General features: G+C 41.8%; 1 protein-coding gene across 1 annotated transcript in view; it reads right to left on the bottom strand.

Annotated features, from left to right (window-relative positions):
- Positions 1 to 3,495: 3,495 nt before the first annotated feature.
- The window catches only part of LOC139649298 (phosphorylase b kinase regulatory subunit beta-like), a 32,911-nt gene continuing 14,466 nt past the window's right edge, over positions 3,496 to 21,940 (bottom strand). The window contains exons 4-9 of the mRNA XM_071525658.1: positions 19,885 to 20,023; positions 15,355 to 15,454; positions 9,982 to 10,089; positions 8,465 to 8,545; positions 4,434 to 4,549; positions 3,496 to 3,505 (exon numbers count right to left, since the gene is read on the bottom strand). Coding sequence (XP_071381759.1) covers positions 3,496 to 3,505; positions 4,434 to 4,549; positions 8,465 to 8,545; positions 9,982 to 10,089; positions 15,355 to 15,454; positions 19,885 to 20,023 — 554 coding nt within the window. The remainder of the gene's footprint in view (positions 3,506 to 4,433; positions 4,550 to 8,464; positions 8,546 to 9,981; positions 10,090 to 15,354; positions 15,455 to 19,884; positions 20,024 to 21,940) is intronic.

Here is a 21,940-nt window from a genome sequence, read left to right as displayed (position 1 = left end):
TCTGAGAATATTTTTATTGTCAGATATGATTTTGTCCAGAATTCCAAGACTATCTGTATTGCAGGTAGAGAGATAACAGAGAAACTTTGATCAAAACAGTCATTCTTCTACATTCTATAACTGTGTTAACTTCTTGTAAATTAAATAATGGTGAAGTTTAACAATTCATCCATTTTCTGGGGACCCCCTGGAACCTCCTCAAGGACCCCTGGTGGTCCCCGGACCCCACGTTGAGAACCACTGGTATAAATGAAGCAGGTGTAGGGATAAAAAGAGACTGGTTTAGTCCACAAATGTAAAAACTTGACAAAATAAAGTGTCGCTACATGGAGTGATGGCCTAACTGCCTATACTGACTTAGTGACTATACTGATCAATGTGACAACTGTGGTCAAGAGTTACTCCACATCCCGCGCACTCAGGTACCTTTAAAGTGGTAATCCATTTTTTTTAATTTTTTTTTTATTTAACCTTTATTTAACCAGGAGAGTCCCATTGAGATTAAGAATGTCTTTTTCAAGGGAGACCTGGAGACAGAAAACACAAAAGGAGACAAAATAAAAAAGAACTAACCAGGTAAATTAAAAACATTGACATTTTAAGGATATCCATAAGATTTTCATTAGTCTCAGTACAACATTTCGACTCCATCTTTGTTGCTAAGCACACATCACTGTGGTGTTTCTGCACTGCTCTTCCCACAGATCACCTGTCAATCAAACAGTGTGGGCGGAGCTTGGATTTCCTGTTGATGTAGTTTGAGTTTCTCTTCTCTCTCTCTGTCTGTTCAGCCATGGTGGCTATCGCTGCTCATGCTAACTACCCAGTTCTTCTTCTTCTGTTGATTCCCAACAAACCATCAGGAATAAACCAGACACGGGCTGTTTAGAGCAGACAGTGGAAAAGCTTTCATCAGTTGGATATAGGTTCATTTGCTATTGTGTTCTATCATTGGAGAGGAGCAGAACGGATATATATTTATTTGAAAATTTCACAAATTATTGCTGTAAAATGTTACAGTGATTAGTGTCTTTGTTAAACGCACAGTATGTAATTTCTGCCGCTAGGGCTCTCTCAATCAAAACAATAACAAAATACGTAGTTTGATGACGTCGTGAAGTAGCGTGGGATCATGGGAGTTTTTTTTACGGGGACAGCTTCGGCAACAGAACGCAGCAAACGGGAATGAATAATCGTGATCCGTCTCGAGTGAGCGATAAAAACAATAGAATGAAAAAAACAACAGAGCGGCTAGAGCGGCTAGCTAGCTAGCTGGCCGACTTCCTTCCTCACTCTCTGATGGATCATCTAGTGTTTCCCGTGTTTCCCCGGAAGTTAGGGGGTAAAGGGGATATGACGCCATGACAGGAAGTTAGGGGGTAAAGGGGATATGACGCCATTGACAGGAAGTTAGGGGGTAAAGGGGATATGACGCCATTGACAGGAAGTTAGGGGGTAAAGGGGATATGACGCCATTGACTGGAAGTTAGGGGGTAAAGGGGATATGACGCCATGACAGGAAGTTAGGGGGTAAAGGGGATATGACGCCATTGACAGGAAGTTAGGGGGTAAAGGGGATATGACGCCATGACAGGAAGTTAGGGGGTAAAGGGGATATGACGCCATGACAGGAAGTTAGGCGGTAAAGGGGATATAATGCCATTGACAGGAAGTTAGGGGGTAAAGGGGATATGACGCCATTGACAGGAAGTTAGGGGGTAAAGGGGATATGACGCCATTGACAGGAAGTTAGGGGGTAAAGGGGATATGACGCCATGACAGGAAGTTAGGGGGTAAAGGGGATCTGACGCCATGACAGGAAGTTAGGGGGTAAAGGGGATATGACGCCATTGACAGGAAGTTAGGGGGTAAAGGGGATATGACGCCATGACAGGAGACCAAATGAAACGCACCGTTACCTTGAATAAAATTACGGATTTCTCTGGGTTTGAACATTGTTGGAAACATTTGGGATCATGTAAGTACACAACTCAAAAAAATATATGACATAGGTCTAGTCGTTTTTAGATATTTTAATGTGGAAATGTTACATATTATACCTTTAAGTCACTTGAGGCTGTTCTTTACAATGATTGTAAAACAGCTTACATGCGTTGTTAAGCACAACACAAAGCAAAGTCACTGTGAAGCCCGTTTGAAAGAAAACAAATAACCTCTTCATTTCAAAGCACAAGCTCTGTGGTCACTGCAGGTACAATCGCCTGGGTGCAGTCAGTGTGTTACCAATGAAACTGTTTACTGTGTGTGTGTGTGTGTGTGTGTGTGTGTGAGAGAGAGAGAGAGAGATCAAACATAGGAGTGTTCAAAGGTTGTTACGCCTGGCAGGACGCGGGTACCGGACCAAACGAGTCTTGTTCAAAACTATTCCTGATCAAGTCACTGACTGATGATGGAAAAGGAAAGTTATGATCGCAACTGTGATTTCAGTTTGTTTTCTACACCCAGGGAATGAAAATGAAAATGAAATGGACCAAATTTGTGCATTTACATGTTAAGCATTAACTGGCTTAGACTGGAAACATGATAATTGACATAGTGAGGATCCAACCTGTGTCATGAAGCGGTCTCTGTCACCCAAACACAACAAATGTACCACAACTGCAGCCAATGGTCTGGATTATTCCAGGAATTGATTGTGATCCTAAGCATGCATTTGCTATTGTGACAAACCACTGATCACCAATGGGGAAAACTGATCTTTTCTCCTGCCTTCCCCAACTCCAAACAAAGGTCAGAGGTCAGGGTTGGCCAGGGACTGGTAGGGATTCAGTGCCTTGCTCAAGGACACTTCAGCAGGATGGACAGGATCTAACCGGAGAGCGTCTGGTTACAGGATAGACTCTCTAAGCTTCTCTAAACTTCTGCTTACGTATCCATTCATAAGATTGATAAAATGAAACTGTAACACTTTACAATAAGGGTCACTAAGTTAAGGGTTAGTTAATGCTTAATAAGGGTTAGTTAATGCTTAATAAGCATTAACTAACCCTTAATTAACAGTTAACTAATGTGTAATTTACTAATGATGTTCATGTTAACTAAGGTATTAATTTATACATTATTTAATAGTTTATAAAGATGGCTATTAAATAATGTATAAATTAATACCTTAGTTAACATGAACACCATTAGTAAATGATTACCAGACACATTAGTTAACTGTTAATTAAGGGTTAGTTAATGCTTATTAAGCATTAACTAACCCTTAACTTAGTGACCCTTATTGTAAAGTGTTACCGTAATAACATAATAGTCTGACATATTATCCCCTATCAAGGCAAGAATATCACACATGCACACATGTCAATAACTGTGATACAGTACGGTACTGTGCACAGGATCTCAGTTTGGTTGTGTACTTAAGACCGATGCACTTGAATCAAGAAATATCGCAGGGCGGCACATGATGCATTTGCCATTTCAGAGTGAGGGAATCAAACGGTTGGAGTGTCGGAGTGATGATTCCTGCCAGAGTCAGGCCAAACTACAGTACAGTGCAGAGAGATACAGAGAGACACAATAACAGGCTAGCATACACATTCACTGCTAGACAGAGAGGACAGTTACTGCCAAGTGAACTGGAAATAAAGTGTGTGTGTGAGTGGGTTATGATATGATGGATATGATGCAGTCTGATTGATTAAACACTATATATTCACTGACATTTAGACTACGATAAAGATTGATGTGGAAAACGGGGGGGAAAGGAGAAAGGGAAGTTGACACACAGGGAGGGGAGTTAAGGATGTAGGTGTGTGTGTGTGTTTGAGTGTGGATGTATGTGTGTATACATATATATATATATATATATATGAATGTATTTCATTTTATATTATCACTACTATTGTTGTTATATATATATGTTTTTATATATGCATATGTGTATGTATGTATATGTGTGTATATATGTATGTATTTGTGTGCATATATGTATATCTATACTATTATTATTACCGTTATTATTGTTATATTTTATTATTATTATTTTTATTTTTTTATTTTAATAATTAATGTCATTGTCAAGGTACCTGCATCCCTCACATTGATAAAAAAAACAAAAAAACTTGGTCACAAAAAAAAGAAAAATACTATATATTTACTGTTGAATTGATCAATACTGCACTGGTTGTCTATGGGAAGACCTTAACCTGAATTGATTGTAGTGCACACTTTGATCAGATTCCACACAGGCATGCATACATTATTATCCTGCCTTTCTACCTGACATGAACACGCATCCATTGGTAAAACATTTCGGCTATACATTTCAGTTTTACTCCAGTTGGACCCTAGTGTGTCCATTTACTTTTTAGCACATTTTACGTATTTGTGAGTGTGTGTGTGTGTGTGTGTGTGTGTGTGTGTGTGTGTGTGTGTGTGTGTGTGTGTGTGTTGCTGAGCTTGCTGCAGACCTGGAGTGCAGCTCGGTGCTGCCGTTGTTGTACTTGCTGCCTCTCTCCCACATGCCGAAGTCAGGCACCCTGTAGGCTCTCTCCACACAGAACACCAGGTTCTGGATGAAAGAAACCTGCACACAGAAAACACACATCAGACATGGGAACAGATGCAACACAGAGCCACACACACACACACAGTGTGTGTGTGTGTGTGTGTGGCATAATCACACATACTGTAGATCCAAAACAACTGAACACAGACTTGGGCCAATATTCAATATTATCGAATATCGCGATATTTCGTGAATATTGCGACATTTTGTTCAAGCTTTTAAACTTATAAACCTATAATCTACTAGGGGTAGGATAGTAAAAAAAACATCAATAATCATACAGTACTTGAAGTGAAAAATGTGTCTTTTTAATTCAAGTGTGTTCCCTTTTCCACAATCAGCCCGTTTTTCTGGAAATAGCAGGAATGAGCAAATTATACCAAACGGCCGTTGTTTCCTCCACTGCTTGAACAGTAAGATCAAATTTCTGAGCTGTTAATAATAATTGTTATTACTATAGCCTAGACATTTGATGTAATTTGGAAGAAATAAAATAAAATATCGTATATCCGTGTGTTAGGCTTGGGCAATATCCAAAATTTAGTATCGCGATACTGTCCCGCCAAAATATCGCTATACTAAATTTTGGATATTGCCCAAGCCTAACACACACACAGGATTTGTAATGTAATTCCCCCACTCAAACTTTAGTAAAGCGGGCGAGGAAACGGATTGCTAATCAGCGCTCAAGGTCAAGCTAACTCACTAACCCCTGCAGCCACAGACAATGTGCAATTAAGTAGTGGAGCGCGGTGGATACTATCAATAGCTTCATTGCTTTATCAACTGCCCATGTCATAACAACGAACGGAAACATAAAGCATAACATCCATTAACGGCCAAAATTTTAATTATCAGCGCATCGCCCTTTCATTACGGACAACGAAAGACGACAAAAACTCATCAGCTGCGTCCTTGATTCCAGAAGACAATGCATTAACAAAATGGTGGCCTCGTGTTTTTAAAGTTGTAATTAGCAGAGTTGGGGAGTTTCTCACATCTATCATCTGGCCCGCCCAGGCTATGGAGGAGAAGCTGTGTCTGAGAGACATGTCAAAATCAATAGGCCTATCTAGGAAAAAGTAAAAGGGAGAGACATAAAATGTGTGATGACTTAGAGGCCTTGAATCATTAAAAAGAACTGAAAGTAGCAGCACGCGCGTGTGTGCCTGTGACTGATGGGAGATTTAATCTAAAATGACAAAGCGGGGGGGGGGGGGGGGGGGGGGGAGAGAGAGAGAGAGATAGAGAGAGAGAGAACCTGTGTTGTATTTAAATAGGCCAGTGTAGGAAGGAGGGCAGGGAGAGAGGGAGCAAAGCAGAGCAGTTAAAAAGAGAGAGAAAGGTGGGTGCTGGGTCTCTTATTTGGGGTTTTATGAGTGAAGTGATTAACGAGGGGAGCTTTATAGTATCTTAATGGTATCTTAATGAATGTTACTGCCCACCGGCCAAATGAGCCTCTGCCTCTCCGCCACTAGACTGCTATCCTTGCCTGCTCTGCTTTTTTTGGGGCGTTTTGCACACATGCTCACAGACACAGGCACATGTGCTGACGCATTTACCCACGAACCAACACACCCACTCATATGAGGAAAAATGCATACACCTGAAAAGACACAAAAACACAGATACACACACATGTACACATACACACACAGACTAATGAGACACAGCATTTCATGCTGCATGAGATTGAAAATGGCATTCAGAAGGAGGTCGATATCATATCTTCTCTGGGATTCGAGGACACTCAGCAGCAAATCTATTGCACCTCAGGAAAACTACTGCAATGCAGCTTCCAGCTCAAGTCAACTGAACGCCTCCAGTGGACTTCACAAACACTGACAGCTAACAACCAACTAATAGCCAATACCGGAATAATGGGATTACTCAAAAGAAATGCATTTCAAATGGCGAGTCAGAAATAACACAAATTAGAAGTCCTGCTGCCTGCTCACTGGTTCTGATGCGCGTTAATACGCGGATGGGGGGAAGCGCGGACCGCTTTTATGCCTTTCAATTTGAATTACGCAACCCAATAAGCATTGTTTAAACATGCAAATTAAGACTGCCACGCAAACAGGACCGGCCTCATAACAAAAAGCTACATTGCCAATTTGTTTGCCGTCGGGAGCGAGAGACGGAAAAAAAAGCGAGGAGTTATTAGGGAAGGTTTTCTGTAAACAAAGTGAACGCTGCACGCCCTAATTGGTTAGTGGCGTAATGTTTTACCATGTCCTTATTTTCTGAAGATAAGCCCAACCTAGTAAACAAAGGGGCTCTTTCACCAACGGCACAAATTTCACCACTCTGTGACTGTAAGTAAGGCTGGGAATGAGCAGACTATAAAAACCAACAGATAGAATTAATGAAGTTCAAACTGCTCCTGAGGGCTAGACAATAAAAAAGCGGAGTGTGTAAACTTAACAGCCACATCGCCTTGTTGTTTTATCACGGGCCACACATAAAAGGGACAATAAAGCATCCTGACACTTGACAAATTAATCAAACGGAGACAGAGGCCTTCAAACCAGCTTTTCAGTAATGGTCTGTTTCAAAATGGGCTTGTGCGCTGCCAAGATGCCGCTGGTTTGATTCCCAGGAGGAGAAATTTAAGCCTGTGCAATTAAATCATTTCCCTGTCAACAGACACCAAATATATAAATGTGACCTGGGCCACTAGACTCTGTCCCCTGATCTGGTATATCTGTGGTGGATTTAGGGAACCTCAGTTTAGATTTAGATGTTTGGGATAGAAGCAGGCTCAATTATTAGACCTGCAGCAGGACAAACAGGTGCTGAGGAAGGCATGCGCTGTCCTCAGCTGCCATGAGCCTCCTCTCCTGGCTGGGTGCAGATCTGAGAGTAAACAGGTCCAACAACTGTTCTGTGCCTGACTCCATCACCCTGCTGCACCGGCACAGGAGTCCATGAAGTTTTGTTCTTTACACTTTGGCTCTTTTAAACCCTTCTATGAAAGTGAAAATGATCTGTTTTTAGGGATTTTAATGTATCCATGTTGTTGTTTTTTTAGGAATTTCATGTATTCATTTTTCTTTACATGTACAGTTTCATGTTGTTTTTACCTAGCTGCAAAACCAATTTCCCTCTGGGACAATGAAGACACTGATTGATTGGATGATTGATTGATTGGTTGATTGGTTGATTGATTGACTGAAATACAAGAAGGTGGATGGTTATCTTGGGTCTTTTTCCAAAGTTTTTGAATATTTCCTCTCGTTTTTCCTGAACACTTGATGCCATTTTTTGATGAGTGAGACAATGATCTGTCATTACTTGTTGACATTGCTCGTCTCTGGCGTGCTGAGCCCCGGCCTGATAGATTGTAGACCAATCAAAAGGCTCGCTATCTTGTGTGTTGAATTATTTGTGGAGGGTGGACTAGTTTAAACCAGCTTAGTAGTGGTTAGTTGTGTTTTGAAGTTATTTAGATTTCCACTATGAACTATATTTTTTTTGTCATTCCTGTATAGTTATGAAGGCTTTTAATCAGTAGTATGTTTCTCAACAGATTTAATGGAACAAGTCTGGTACTTTCTCTTTAAGTTTCATAATGATAATTTCTCACAATAAGAACTCAAGTTTGATCTGATTGTATACAGACACACAAGTCTTCATAAGGGAAAATACACATTTCTTATGAAAGTCAGAATGCAGTATGATTAGAGATATGTTTCAAAATATAGATGAATTTGTATCGATGACATTTGTTTGTATAATATTTTGAGTGGCCAAAATATATTTTGAATCTACCTGCAGACTCTTTATTTTTCCCCATACTGCAAAATAATTTATACACTTCAGAATATGAATTATTTTGCAGTATGGGGATAAATAAAGAGTACGTACAAATATTAGACACGATAGGGATTTATGACCTGCCTTATGTATTGGCTGTCTTCCATACTTTACCTCGTCAGTGTTGTAAATAATCTGCAGACCAGAGCAGATCATCTCCACCAGGTACAGCAGGAACAGAGAAACGGCATCAATCTGCAGCGAAGAGAGAGAGAGGGGAGGGGAGAGAGTGGAGAGAGTGGACCATACCATTAAAATTTACACCGTATGACATTTTCAACTGTGCTGTATGACATTTTCAAATCCACCCCGCTGCCTTTGATTTCCCAGCTAGTTCCCGGATAGAGAGTGAGATCTGAGCTTTCCAAAAGACCAGCGGGAGACATTACATTTACGTTTTACATTTGCCGTGACATTCCTGTATCACCAATATTGCAATCAGTTATTATAGCCTATCTACAGTCTGTCTATCTGTCTCTCTTGTCTGTATTGGCTGTACTATCGACGGGGCCTCCCTCCAGATGTTACACACCAAATTGACCTTTGTCAATACGATTGACAGAAGAATACGTCTTTTTGGTACCGATTTCGTGCACATCCACCACTGAGGACAAAAGTCAATTTTCCAATCCTACATGCATGCCAAGCACGAGAAATTAGACATTTTTGAAGGGAATTTTGCCGTGAGACTCAAAAACAGAACCTGTCACTGAGCGACTGATCGACTGATTCATTCATCCTGTTCTTCATCCTGTTCTTCATCCTGTTCTTCATCCTGTTCTTCATCCGTTTCCTGATTCATTTGTCAGTGTCGCCCGTCTCTGTTATGATGGAGGCTGCTGCCTGACCACAGCTTGTCAATGTCAATGTTTTTTTTTTTTATTAGTATTTTTCAGGTGTCAGATGTCTGACCAGAGACGTCGCTCTGGTGCGGTGTGGGAGGATTTTCTGCCTCACCCAGGAGCTGCTAACCCAACTAAAACTATTTCATTAGACTGGCTTTCAGTGGAGAGTTTTAGTGTCCCATGATGGTCTAAATGCTGTTTCAGAGGCTTTTCCTCCCTGACAAGAATACAATTCTGGAGGAAACACTGAATACTTGTGATTTTATGGAGCATGAACATGGTCAAATTTAAAGATGAACATATGTCTTATGCGTATTGACACTTTTTCTGTACATATGGTACCTCCATCTGGTGTTTTTGGTAAGGTGGACCACGAGCAATACACATACCAATGTGTAAATTTGATGTTTAGCAAGGGGAATAGTCTTTTACAATATACGTCTACTGGCCTACACACTTTCGGTGCATATTCATGACCTGTGAATAAGATTTTGGCATATACTCTACTTTCGCTTATTGTTTTTCTTCATATCCTCATATTTCTAGCTTTGTTATATAATACATTTATATTGCTATTTCTTTTAATTTTCCACTTTTTTCACACTGCAGATATTTCATAATTTTGGCATATTTTCACATCAGACATTCTCTTTTTTTTGTCTCATTAAGTTCTGCTGCTCCTATTTTGGACACCGTCATAACGCTGTAATCCATTTCTACCTAACATGTTCAAGTGTGACCATGTGGGTTAGCAGCAGCTCAGCTCTTGCTGGCCTGTGGGCTGACCTGCAGGTGGCTGTAGTCACTGTTGGAGTGAACCTCATCACCGGTGTCCACGTTGAACATCGAGTGCAGACACTTGGAGGGGCTGGGGTCCTGTTTGAACTGCTCCACCTGGTAGAGACACAGAGAGACAAAGATTCAAACACACATACACATTACGAACACACCCTGAAAAACCGTTATTTAATATATATATATATTTAATATATAAGTACGGTTGGGCGATATGTTAAAATTTTCCAACCGGCCACCGTCAGCCCATCAACCGGCGATTGCCGATATATTCGCACAGGTGTGTGTGTGGCGTGCACACGGGGCGGGGGAGCCCCCCACTCCCCACACGCCATCTTCAGCGAACAATCATGGAAGAGCTCGTTGCCAAAAAGAATACAAAATCCCCTGTTTGGGATTATTTTGGTTTTAAACCGGACGAAACTGGCAAGCCGAAGGACCTAAATGAAGTAATTTGCCGTCTTTGCAAACAAGTCCAGACAGGCTGAACAGCTGACCGACACGATCTGAAACAGAGTCCGATGGCATCAGATGAAGGAGCCTCCCTCCGCTTGCAGCCTCCAAATGAACAAACAGGTGGGGATAACATATTATGCTATTAAATGATCAGTGTGCACAACTGCACATACAGCTTTTGGTCTAGTTCTCAAATATGATTTATGAATTGACGTTGCTTTTCAGCACCGATCGATCGGACAGCGACCACTAAAGAGGCTTCATTGTCATTTAGTCACTCACTGCCCTGTTTTGTGAAAGACTCGTCGGAAATCAGTGCAACAAGAACGTGCAAAATATGGCCCAACTCCAACTGCCAGTTCCTATTCGCGCACGCTTTGAATTGCGCTTTACAGGTTAATTATTTACCATTAAATTAGACCATTAAATTAGCAAAATAAAATGACAAAAATCGCCCACAAAATCGCCCAAAAAAATAAACCAGCGATGTACTCAGTCAATTGCCGATAGCCGATATATTCGTCCTATCGCCCAACCCTAATATGAAGGCTTTGCAATTACGTCACAAATCTCTTAGCTGGCTCCATTATAGATGTCCACTGGAAAATTGGCTGTACACAAATAATGTCTTTTACAACCAGGCTAGTAAAAGACCTGAAAAAGCGTTCAAAGTAACAGTGAACAGTATGATAAGGTGGATTTGTTTCCAAATGTAGGTTACTGTGACTCAGTAAACTGTCTTGTCTTTAGCCCTAGTCTCTACTCCAAAACATGAAGAGTTGTAGCTTGAGAAGAGTCAGCTCAGTTAACCTGAACAAACTGCTAGCTAGCTTGTTAATGTAAACATGAAACTACTAGCCACCAAAGCATTAGCTAGTCTGCTAATCATATGTGTTAACAAGAAGACAGTGTTAGCTGACCAGATACTATGGTTAGCTAGCTAAAAAGTGCACATTATCTCATCACAAAATCAATCGCATGTATGAAATGATCGGTTCCAAGCCAACAACAGCACAGAAATGAACCATGTCTATTCAGTTCTCTTGAGACGGCTGAGTTTCACACTTAGAAACACAACCAGGTAAGCCACTGTATTGACCAAAAGGTGAGGACCTCCAATATGGCTATCAAAGGGTGAGCTAGCATCACATGAAAGCCCTCTATACCAGTGCTTCCCAACCATTTTCCTTAAGGGAGCCCTATTCTATCACTGAGTAAACAGACGACCCCTGACAAAGTGACATATTTTATGGATATTTCATATTATATTCAAAGCATAACAATAACAGCACAGAACAACTGATAACTGTACAATTAACCCAAATAGTGAACGCAATAACTGCAGGAAGTTTGTGTAAAACGAGCAATTTGGATGAATATTGAGCAGATTATGTGAATATTGCATCAGAGATTAGTTTTCCTGATATTTTTAGGAACGTTTTATACAATTCTCTGTATCATTTATTTTTAACTATCATACATACTTATTATGCTTATTTTGGACACATTTTTCTTCTCCCTGACGCTCGGCCGTTGTTCTATTAGCTCTTTGTTTGTTTTAACTGTGAACTTTTCTAATGCAGGACGAGGCTGTTCAGCAGAGAGTGAATATAGCTTGAGTTCATGTCTTCACCGCGCCCTTATCCTCGTTTATCTCTTAAAAAAACATCTCAACTTTAAAAATAACAACTACATTTAGTTCTTTTCTTCACAGAAATTAATGAAACGCTGAGATATACTGTATATGTATTTTTTTTTTAGTTTTCTTACACCCCTTAAAACCAAGAAGGCCTTGCGACCCCCCGTGAAGCTTTGGCAACCCAGTGGGGGTCGGGGAACCCCAGGTTGGGAACCAGTGCTCTATACTGGATGCCATTATGGTGGACACTCTACAGCATACATTTTAAGCATGGGTGGCCCGCAGAGGGAGCTGAGCCGCTAACCTTGACAGTGTTTGTGTGCCATATGCTCAACTCAACTTTTTGTCCTCACATGAAATACGCTGAAACAGACAATACTTCTGTCCTATAAGCAATAACCCAGGCAGATATACTGTATACAGCATAACTTATCCGGCTCTGACACAGACGAGGGTCAGATTTAGAGGGCTTGGTTCACTACAAACACATAAAACCCCCTGAACAACACATTCACAGTGGTGTGTGTTCACAGGTTGGTGCATTTGTGTGCGAGTGTGTTTTTCTGCACTGACTTGAATCAACCGAAGCAGGGCTGGCCCACCGGCCCACCGGCCCCCGTCGCGCACAGTTATAAATAATTGGCCCTTTGTCCCATTTTTTTTTTTTTTTTTTTACCTCGTTTGTTTCTCTTCTCTCCACCTCGCTCGCTGTTCTCTCTATCCTCACCCCCCCCCCCCCCAACCCCCCACCCACCCACCTCCTCGTCGTCTCCGTTTGTCTGTTTTTACCCCACCTACCCCCCGCACCTCCATCCCCTCTTCCCTCTCTCCTGTACTTTATATTATTCGCTCTACTTTTCTTAATTGTCCCCCTCCCCCCCGCTCTCAATGCCCCTTCCCGTTTTCATCCCTCGTTTCTCATCCCCCTCCTTCTCCTCGCTCTCTCGTTCCTTCCTTCTACCTAATTCACCCTCTCTCTCCCTCTCCGTCCCCGCCTTTCTCTTTCTCTCTCTCTCTCTCTGTCCCTATACATTTCTCCCTCTTTTTTTCTCTCCTAGTCAGGTCATGGTGGAGACCCTCTGTCCCAGTTTTATTGAATACTGCTCCACTTCCAGCCGTCCCACCGCCGGTGTACATGTGGGAGAGAGAGAGACGGAGAGAGAGACAGAGAGAGAGACCGAGGGAGAGAGAGAGACGGAGAGAGAGACAGAGAGAGAGACAGAGGGAGAGAGAGAGACGGAGAGAGAGACAGAGAGAGAGACAGAGGGAGAGAGAGAGAGAGCAACCTCTGGCAGCAGCTCACAATAGGTGCTGCTGTTTATGCGTTCATAAAACCTACTTCTGCTTAGAGGTCTCTCTAAATCTAGCTCCGAAAGAGCCACGGTGTCAACTGGCTGTACACTCGGGATATTATGCGAGGCTCCAGATCTTGCTTAATGTTCCAAATGGCGCAATGCGCTATAATGAGCTTCAAATTAGCTGAGACCTGCCATGCCTTTCCTGCTGCTCCATACAGTAGCAGCCGTGGTAAAAATCCCTCTTCATGCGTTTATCCTGCATCTGTCCCACGTAAACACTGCTGTCAATTCTTTCTCTTGTAACTCTTGTATCTCATCAAACTATTCCTTGTCATTTTCGGTTGCAAGAGAGCAAAACTTGATTTTTTCAACAACAAGTCCACTTGTGGATGGAGCCGAAGTACAGCGGTCGTTGAATAACCATGCAGTAAAAAGTGGGACTTGGACATAGACTTCAGTGGCTGCACCTGTAGCTGTAGCTGCTGTCTAGGCTGAGGTAATATGCCTTCCAGAGCAAAAGCAAGTCAACAAAAAAGTGATCTCAGGGACTATTTTTTTGTAAAAATAGAGAGATTCTTTGAACAAATGAAGCAGAATGTTACCATTTCTAGCCAAACAATCAAGGCTAGAGACAAAGAAGTGGTTTCTGAGAAAAATCGTGTTCCATTATTTCTCCCCTGATCTTGTATAATGTTTTGAGAGGGCTTCATCCCTCCACAGTGAACCGTTACCAAGCAAACCAAAACACGACCCATTCATTTTAGAAAGCTCAACCATGCCTTACACTCTGATGCTGAGGGAAGATTCCTTAATACACAATTAATATTAGAGGCAGGGAGTGGGGCCCGGGCTGCTCTGTTTGCTCTGTGATATTTGCCCGGCGGTGGCCCCTGTGTCACGTCTCCATTAAAAACGCCATGTTCTCGGTAAGCGGCGGAGACGGGGGCCGTAACGAACGCTGCTCTGTGTAATTAACTGTGTAAACGCGGCTTTGTAATTAAGACACAGAAAAGCTCTCCCCTAAATTAGGTCGTCAAGGTCGAGGCAAGATGAAACAGAACGGCTTTCAAAGGCAGACACTGAATGCACAGGCACAGCTCAGACCAGGCCGCCGCATCACCAGATGTTGTGTGGGTCCATATTTTACTCTCTACATGCATTAGATTCCGACAAAATTTGTTTGAATTTTCGTCTTTAGGAGAAATTGACTTTGGCAATTAACAGATTACCAGTATTTTATTCAATCCTTTGGAATAAAGCAACCGGCTTCTATTGCCATTCATCATGATCTGAAAGGCAAAACAGATGTGTTCAGTGAGCAGCGGCTCATAAATAAACCTTTTATCCTAACATAGTGTGCAATTGAGGTTAGGTTGGTTGTGTGTAGATGTTTACCCACTCTGACCACAACTGCTTGGGCCGATATTCGACATATTGAATATCGCGATATTTTGTGAATATCGCGATATTTCCCGACAATTGTGCAAGCTTTTAAACTTATAAACCTATAATCTACCAGAGGTAGGAGAGTAAACAAACAACAATAATCATACTTGAAGTGAAAAATGTGTTTTTTTAATTCAAGTGGGCTCCCTTTTCCACAATCATGATGGGGGGCACAATCAATTTTCTGGAAATAGGAGGCATGAGCAAATTACACATAATTGTCATTGTTTCCTCCAATGCTTGAATAGTAAGATCAAATTTCTAGGCTGTTAATAATAATAATAATTATTATAGCCTAGACATTTTATGTAATTTGGAAGACATAAAATAAAATACCCCCCCCCCCAAAAAAAATAAATAAATAAATAAATAAAAAACCTGCAATAATATCGTATATCGCGATATTTTGGCGGGACAGCATCGCGATATTACATTTTAGATATCGCCCAAGCCCAATTGCGGTGTGAGGTTCAGCATGGAGAGCTGTGAAGCCAAGAAGCGGGTGAAGGCCGGCTGTGGACCCACCTTGTCGGACTGTCTCATGTAGCAGTAGAGGATCCCTCTCATGCACTTGACAGCGGAGTGCTCCAGCTCGTGGGTCCGCCCCATATCGTCATCGATGCGTCTGCGTGGCGAGGGGAAGAGAGGGAACACGTGGGGAAAGGACAAAGAATGAGCCGAGGAACACATATCACAGTCGAACATTTATATCTAGAGTTTATTTTTTACCTAGTTGCCAGTACCAGTCCTTGGAGCAGGTTGGTACAGATGGTGCCCTTGCTCATTGGGCACTTCAGCAGTATTGGTCACTGTTGACTAGGGCTGGGCGATATGGTTGAAATCAATATCACGATAATCATAAGGATTTTTCTCGATATCAGTATATATCACGATATGGTTCATGTATGCAAAATCACGTTAAATAATCAAATGAATGTTCATCTCATTGAACCGAATGGTAATGTTAGGTGTGATGTCAAACAAAACAGAACTTTTCAAATAATATTCCTACCATACCTCATTTTATGAGAGTTTTTAAGTAAAATTTGCTTGTCATCTTCAATTCAGACAGCAGAAATGTGTCACAATATTAAAATATCTTCATATCATCACAATATGATTCCACTGAAAGACGATAAACGATAATATTGAATTATCGCCCAGCCCTGTTGACACCAGGGATTGAACTACCAACCCTTCCACTACAAGGCAGCCTGCCGTAACAACATAACAAATTCCATTCACCTATTCTGCAAGACACATTTTGCCAGCACAGATCACTTGCTCCAGGTGTGTGACAGATGTCATTACAAAACACTATGAATATGCAAATTTTGTTCAAAAAACATATTACTCCAAACAATTACAGATGATTTCAGCCTTAGAAATGCCACGATTTATAAGGAATGACTCATTTTTTTTAATCAAACTCTATAGTCAATATATCACTTGCCAGGAAACTTCTAAGCTCTTAAAAAATTACAGTGTGGTTTTCACTGGCCGTCTCAAATTTAGAGCAAAATGCATTGCAGTAAAAAGGACTTGTCAACTACTAGATATGCTCAGACTAAAATCCGCCATTTTTTTAGATACTAATGCCACAAAGATTCCAAAGTCAAGCAATTTTGGTGACCAGAGTGAAAGTCAGCACGGTCCTGGAGGGGCTGGCAGATTCCATTGGACAAAGGTCATGGCAATAATGACTATGGGTATTGACCGAGGGGAGCCAAGCCACTGAGGTGCAACTTGTTTAAACTCCAGCGGTACACAGTGCATTAAACACACTGTCGTTCAGACGTGACCTTCTGCAGCAAAACTCACCGCAGGCAGAGGACGCACCGGGCAGCTTTTGATCTACCATCAAAGTCCTGTTTCAAAGTGCTTCATAAGGCATTCATCATCACGCTTCGACAAAAGGTAATGATCAAGTACTGATGACATATTTCCAACTACAGGTATCTGAAGGACCATTCCAGTGGGATTTTTTTTTTTTGCTCTTTTCCTGCATTCCCTTCCTGTTTTACATCACTGTGGATCGTTTTCACTATTTTTCCTTAGTTGTTTTTCAAAGTCCCACGAAAGAAGAGGGTGGAATTTCTAAGCCGTAATTGTGCAGAATCTAGCTTTAATTTCTGTTTCATTATACGGACTATAGCTAGTGGAAGTGTCTTGCTTTGGTTTGTCTGTTGGCTTTACTGGGTTGTGATTGACAGGAGGCGGGGCCTAACGTAACCACAGAGAATGTTAATTATCGGTTCAAGCTATCGTATGCTATCGGACAACCGGTATCTATCTATCTTCTTGTTTACAAGGAGAAACCAAATTCCTGTATGCATCAATATGAAACGGTGGACAGAACGTCTTTCAAATCGTAGACATTAATTGCCTGATATTAGCGTTCTGATGCAACTTTGCAAAAAGTGACTGTTGGCTTCTTATTCACAATGATGGATTACCTTTACCAACTTTAGATTAGAAGTCTCGGGAGTTGGTTTCTGTGTTGTTTGGAATTGAATGGGAGTGAATGAGCCTGAGAGGTTCTGTAAAACTGATGAATATTTAATCATAATGTACGTATGCATGTAAAAACTTGGAAACGTAAAAAAATGACCAAAAAAGTCACATCACACTGGAATTGTCCTTTATCGGTCCAAAACAGATGAGATGATCCAAAAGTATAAAAAGTATAAAGTATCCATAGTAACGTTCCCTCCTCTCCAAACTCTATCATCAATCAGACTTGGGGCACATAGTATTCTCAAACACTGTACATCTTATGGTGTGTTTTGGCCTTTTGCTTCAATGACACATGGGCGGGTTTGGAAAATACGATGGGTGTCAGAAAGGTAAGACAATCACAGGAAAATATTCAAAAGTCAACTTAGCACTGTATGCTTTTTTCATTACCATTTTCCCAACACAATCTGAAAGGTCAAAATCGGAAAGAACGATTTGACCCAGTTCTGTCATAGAACTGTACTGTTTTGAATGGAGCAACAGTGTGAACAGTGTTAGATGAAACTTAGCCTATTGTTTAACATCTAGTTAAAATAGTAATTAACCATTTTGTGCCAGTCGTATGAATGCCATTCAACTCACTGCTGAATCTCACTCACACACACACACACACACACACACACACACACACACGGCAGCTGGGCGTGAAGTAACTAATGGCAGTAGCCAAGCCTGTCAGATGAGAATCATCTTAATTAAATCCCAGTGACAATTCTAATAGGAGGCAGCCATGACTGATGACTGGGATCTGCCGCTGGTCACATCGCTGCAGTACACTCTATTTTTACCCACCCTCCTCCTATCTCTCTCTCTCTTCCTCTCTCTCTTGCCCCCTGAGCTTTTTTTTTTTTTTCCTTTTTCTTTCCTCAGTCGTTCTCTCCCTCTCCCTCTCCCATTTCTTCTCCCCCTCTCTTATCTCTCTATCCCCTTGATCTCCCTCTCTGCTCCCAAGTCTCGGCTTCCCTCTCCCTCTATATTCCCCTTCGGTCTCTCTTTCTCCCCACATCTTTCCTTCTCCCCTCCATCTCCATCCTCTCAATCTTTCTCTTCACTCCAACCTTTCCCCCCTCTCTCTCTCTCTCTCTCTGTCTCTCTTCCTTTACAAACCATTTCTTGAAAGTGCTTTTCCCCCCCTCAGAAACTAATCATTGAGGAATGCAGGCAGCAGGAGCAGGGACACTTGATAAAAGGGTTTGGGGCCTTTGGACTGTTTGGTAATTCTCAGCGCTCTCCTTGAACCGATGGTCACTATGTGTTTCAAAGGTAAGGTCATCAAACCACAGAGTCAGATTAACAACCAGGGCCAGTAAGCAAGGAACAGAACCGACTAGAACAAAGCCATAAGTCAAAGAGGAAGGGATGCAGGGGGGCGGAAAGCTGTGAAATGGTAACCGTAAAGCAATGTAGTTGGAGTTTTTTGGCCTGTCCTGCCCCTAGTGCCCTATAAATGTACTATAAATCTATTTGTTCATCCATCTTGGTCTTTCCTTTACATTCATTTTGCTGTGGTGCCGCCCCATAACGAGAAAAACGTAAATACAATGACGTTACTAACTGGCCTTTAGGGCTGAACAATTAATCAAAATTTTATCGAAATCGCAATATGGCCGACTGCAATTTTCAAATCGCAGGAGGCACAATATTTGTTAAAAGTGAAATGTGTCAAAATACCATTTTAAATGAAATATTGTGGTGCTGCAGAGATGTCCTGGCCTACACATCATATTCTACAGACTTAAGAAAACATCTTTGTTCGGTACAGATCCCCGCAAAAATCACACCATCATCATTTTAATACGTTTTTCAATGAAAATGAGAATAATGATGTAAAAATTATCATTCCCTCTAATATCGCAAATCATATCGCAATTGCAATATCAGTCAAAATAATCGCAATTAGATATTTTTTCAAATTCGTTCAGCCCTACTGGCCTTATTGTGCAAAAAATATCAATTACAATTGCAGTTGTAGCTTAATTGTCTACATGTTGTGACATAAATATCCAAATAAAAGCATGATTTCTATGTAAAAATACACCCGCCTAAATCACAAAGTGGGTCAGAGAGAAACAGAGAAGAGCATCCCATCCCCACTAATTGAGCTGTAGATTCACCCAATTTGCCAAAATTAATTTCAGATGTCAGGCATGGTCAATGGAAAGAGATGGTCTTGGCTTGATTTCTGGGTAATGAAGTCTTTCAAAACTTTCCAAATTTCAGTTATCTGCCACTTGGAGCGGCCAAAGTGCGAAGCTGCCGAGGTGCAGCTTTAGACTGGAACCAAAATGACCCTCTACATCTACAAGAAAAATATTCTGGAGGAAACACTGGATCTATCCATCCATGTATTCATCAAGTTCCTAATCCAGTCAAAGAACACTAAAAGTAGACAGCTTAATCCATTTAAGGAACACTCAGCCAAGCAGGGAGACAAAATCCCAACCTGTGTGTGTGTGTGTGTGTGTGTGTGTGTGTGTGTGTGTGTGTGTGTGTGTGTGTGTGTGTGTGTGTGTGTGTGTGTGTGTGTCGTGTACTAACCGATAGGCCAAAGCCAGAGCCCAGGCACCAGCTGCACAGTAGAGGGAGTCCCGGACCTTGGCCTCCTTACAGGTGGAGCATGTCTTGATAGGGAAAAGGCCCGTGGTGGGACTCTGATAGTTCAGAATGGTCATCTTCACTAGAGAGAGAGATGGAGAGAGAGTGTGTGCATTACATTCAATACAGTTCAAATCAATTCACTGCAATTTTATTGGCTGGCAGGCGACAGAGACTGTCCTTCAACTGGAGGACCCAGGTTCAAGTCCCAGGATCTCCTGATGAGGATAAACAAAGGATCACATACTGTATATTAAATTCAGGTGAAATATACAACACTGCATGACTTTGTGTTTGAACTATCCTGCAGCACCCAGTCTTTCTGCATTTCTCCCCACAGAACACAAAAGTGAACTATATTCACACCAACACTGGAAGTGGAAGTGAAGACATCGCCTGAGGAAACTTCCTCTTGTCTCACTGGTTAGTAAGTTGTTCTCCTGCCTAAAACTTACACTTCAACTACCCGTCTTTCCCCTTGGCAATTACGACTTGTTAATGGTACCTGAACAATTCAATACAATGCATAATATGAAACCAAAGCCTGCTTATTATTTACAATTACAATTGTTATACTTTTTACAGATTTAGCTGCCATTTAGATCCCTTTTTCACCCACATTAACCTGCGTCTTGGGTGATCGGATTGTAATCGGATAGCGTTTAACCACATAAAAATCAAGTGTAAATGCAGCCAGGACGCATAGAAGACAGATTGGCCCAGTTGCAGCACTTCAGGCATTTTAAACTGCTACAACAGGTCAGTTCTTGTTCCGGTCTGCTGGTTGTGATCTATATTTTAGCCATCTGTAAGTGAACTCAATTATCTAGTTTTGCTTATTCTTCCATAAACAAGTCAAATTGTACCATATAGGGTACTTATGTCCCTTTTTTGAGCGTTGGCGTACTGCAGCCAAAAAGGCTTCTCAGCAGCTATCCACAGACAACCTCCTCTCCAACATTTATTTCAGTGACACTGGTTTATGTATCCTCTACTGACATGGCGGTAAATGACTATAATAAGAAAAATCTTGGCATGTATATACATTTCTGTGGCTCAGATACGCAACAGACGGATACGTAGTCCATCTAAAATAGAAGCCATGTGTATCTCTAAAGCTGCAGCTCCGATCCAGCTCTGTTTCAGATCGGTCAACATGCTGCGTGCTGCAGCCAGTGGAGCAGCTGTGTTGAAGTAAACGGCTGCGTATCTGATCTGATCCGACCCTTCCGACACAAACGGGCGGAACAGAAACGCACCCGGTGTAGCTCAGCCGTAAGACCGCTTCTACCTCCGTTTCGAAAAGTATGATGCGGTGCGTAACCAATCTCTGAACCCATCGTCTATCGGTCTGATGACGATTAGACTCTGCGGGCGACGGCCAATATTTGGGGGTTTCCGGTGTAGCCAGCGGACATCCGGGCCAAGACTTCCTCTTCCGTGCGCCGGTCATTGTTTACAGTCCAATTAGTAACTTGAGACGTGAGAGTCGAACGCTTCTCCACACAAAACACAAACATCGATACTTTTTGTTTTAGGTCCGGACGACATTTCGGCTAATCTCTATAAACAGATATCTGCATATGAGACGTCGTCTCTCAACTCCGACTCCATTCTCGCGTCTCAAGTTGCTAATCGGACTGTAAACAATGACCGAGGCACGGAAGAGGAAGTCTTGGCCCGGATGTCCGCTGGCTACACCGGAAACCCCGAAATATTGGCCGTCGCCCCCAGAGTCTAATCGTCGTCAGACTGATAGACGATGGGTTCAGAGATCGGTGCGTAACCGGATACAATCGGGATACGAGGAGCACGTCAATGCCAAGTGTAAAGGGGAACTTTTATCCAGAGCGCCTAAGTGCACCTAAGTGCAACAGCAGAATACATTTAAATTCCTGGAGTTGCCGATATGACAAACATCCGATCGCAGCGTCACGGTCAGATTCATCAAATATTTCGCCGCCTCTGGAATGACTGGGAAGCGCCACAGGAGGTAAAG

This window comes from Centroberyx affinis, unplaced genomic scaffold, assembly GCF_046629955.1.
Source record: "Centroberyx affinis isolate AG114_WGS23_722 - 3 ecotype Tasmania unplaced genomic scaffold, CSIRO-AGI_Caff_v1 ptg001319l_1, whole genome shotgun sequence".
NCBI classification, from domain to species: Eukaryota; Metazoa; Chordata; class Actinopteri; order Beryciformes; family Berycidae; genus Centroberyx; species Centroberyx affinis.
This window is presented reverse-complemented; position numbering and strand designations above follow the sequence as displayed.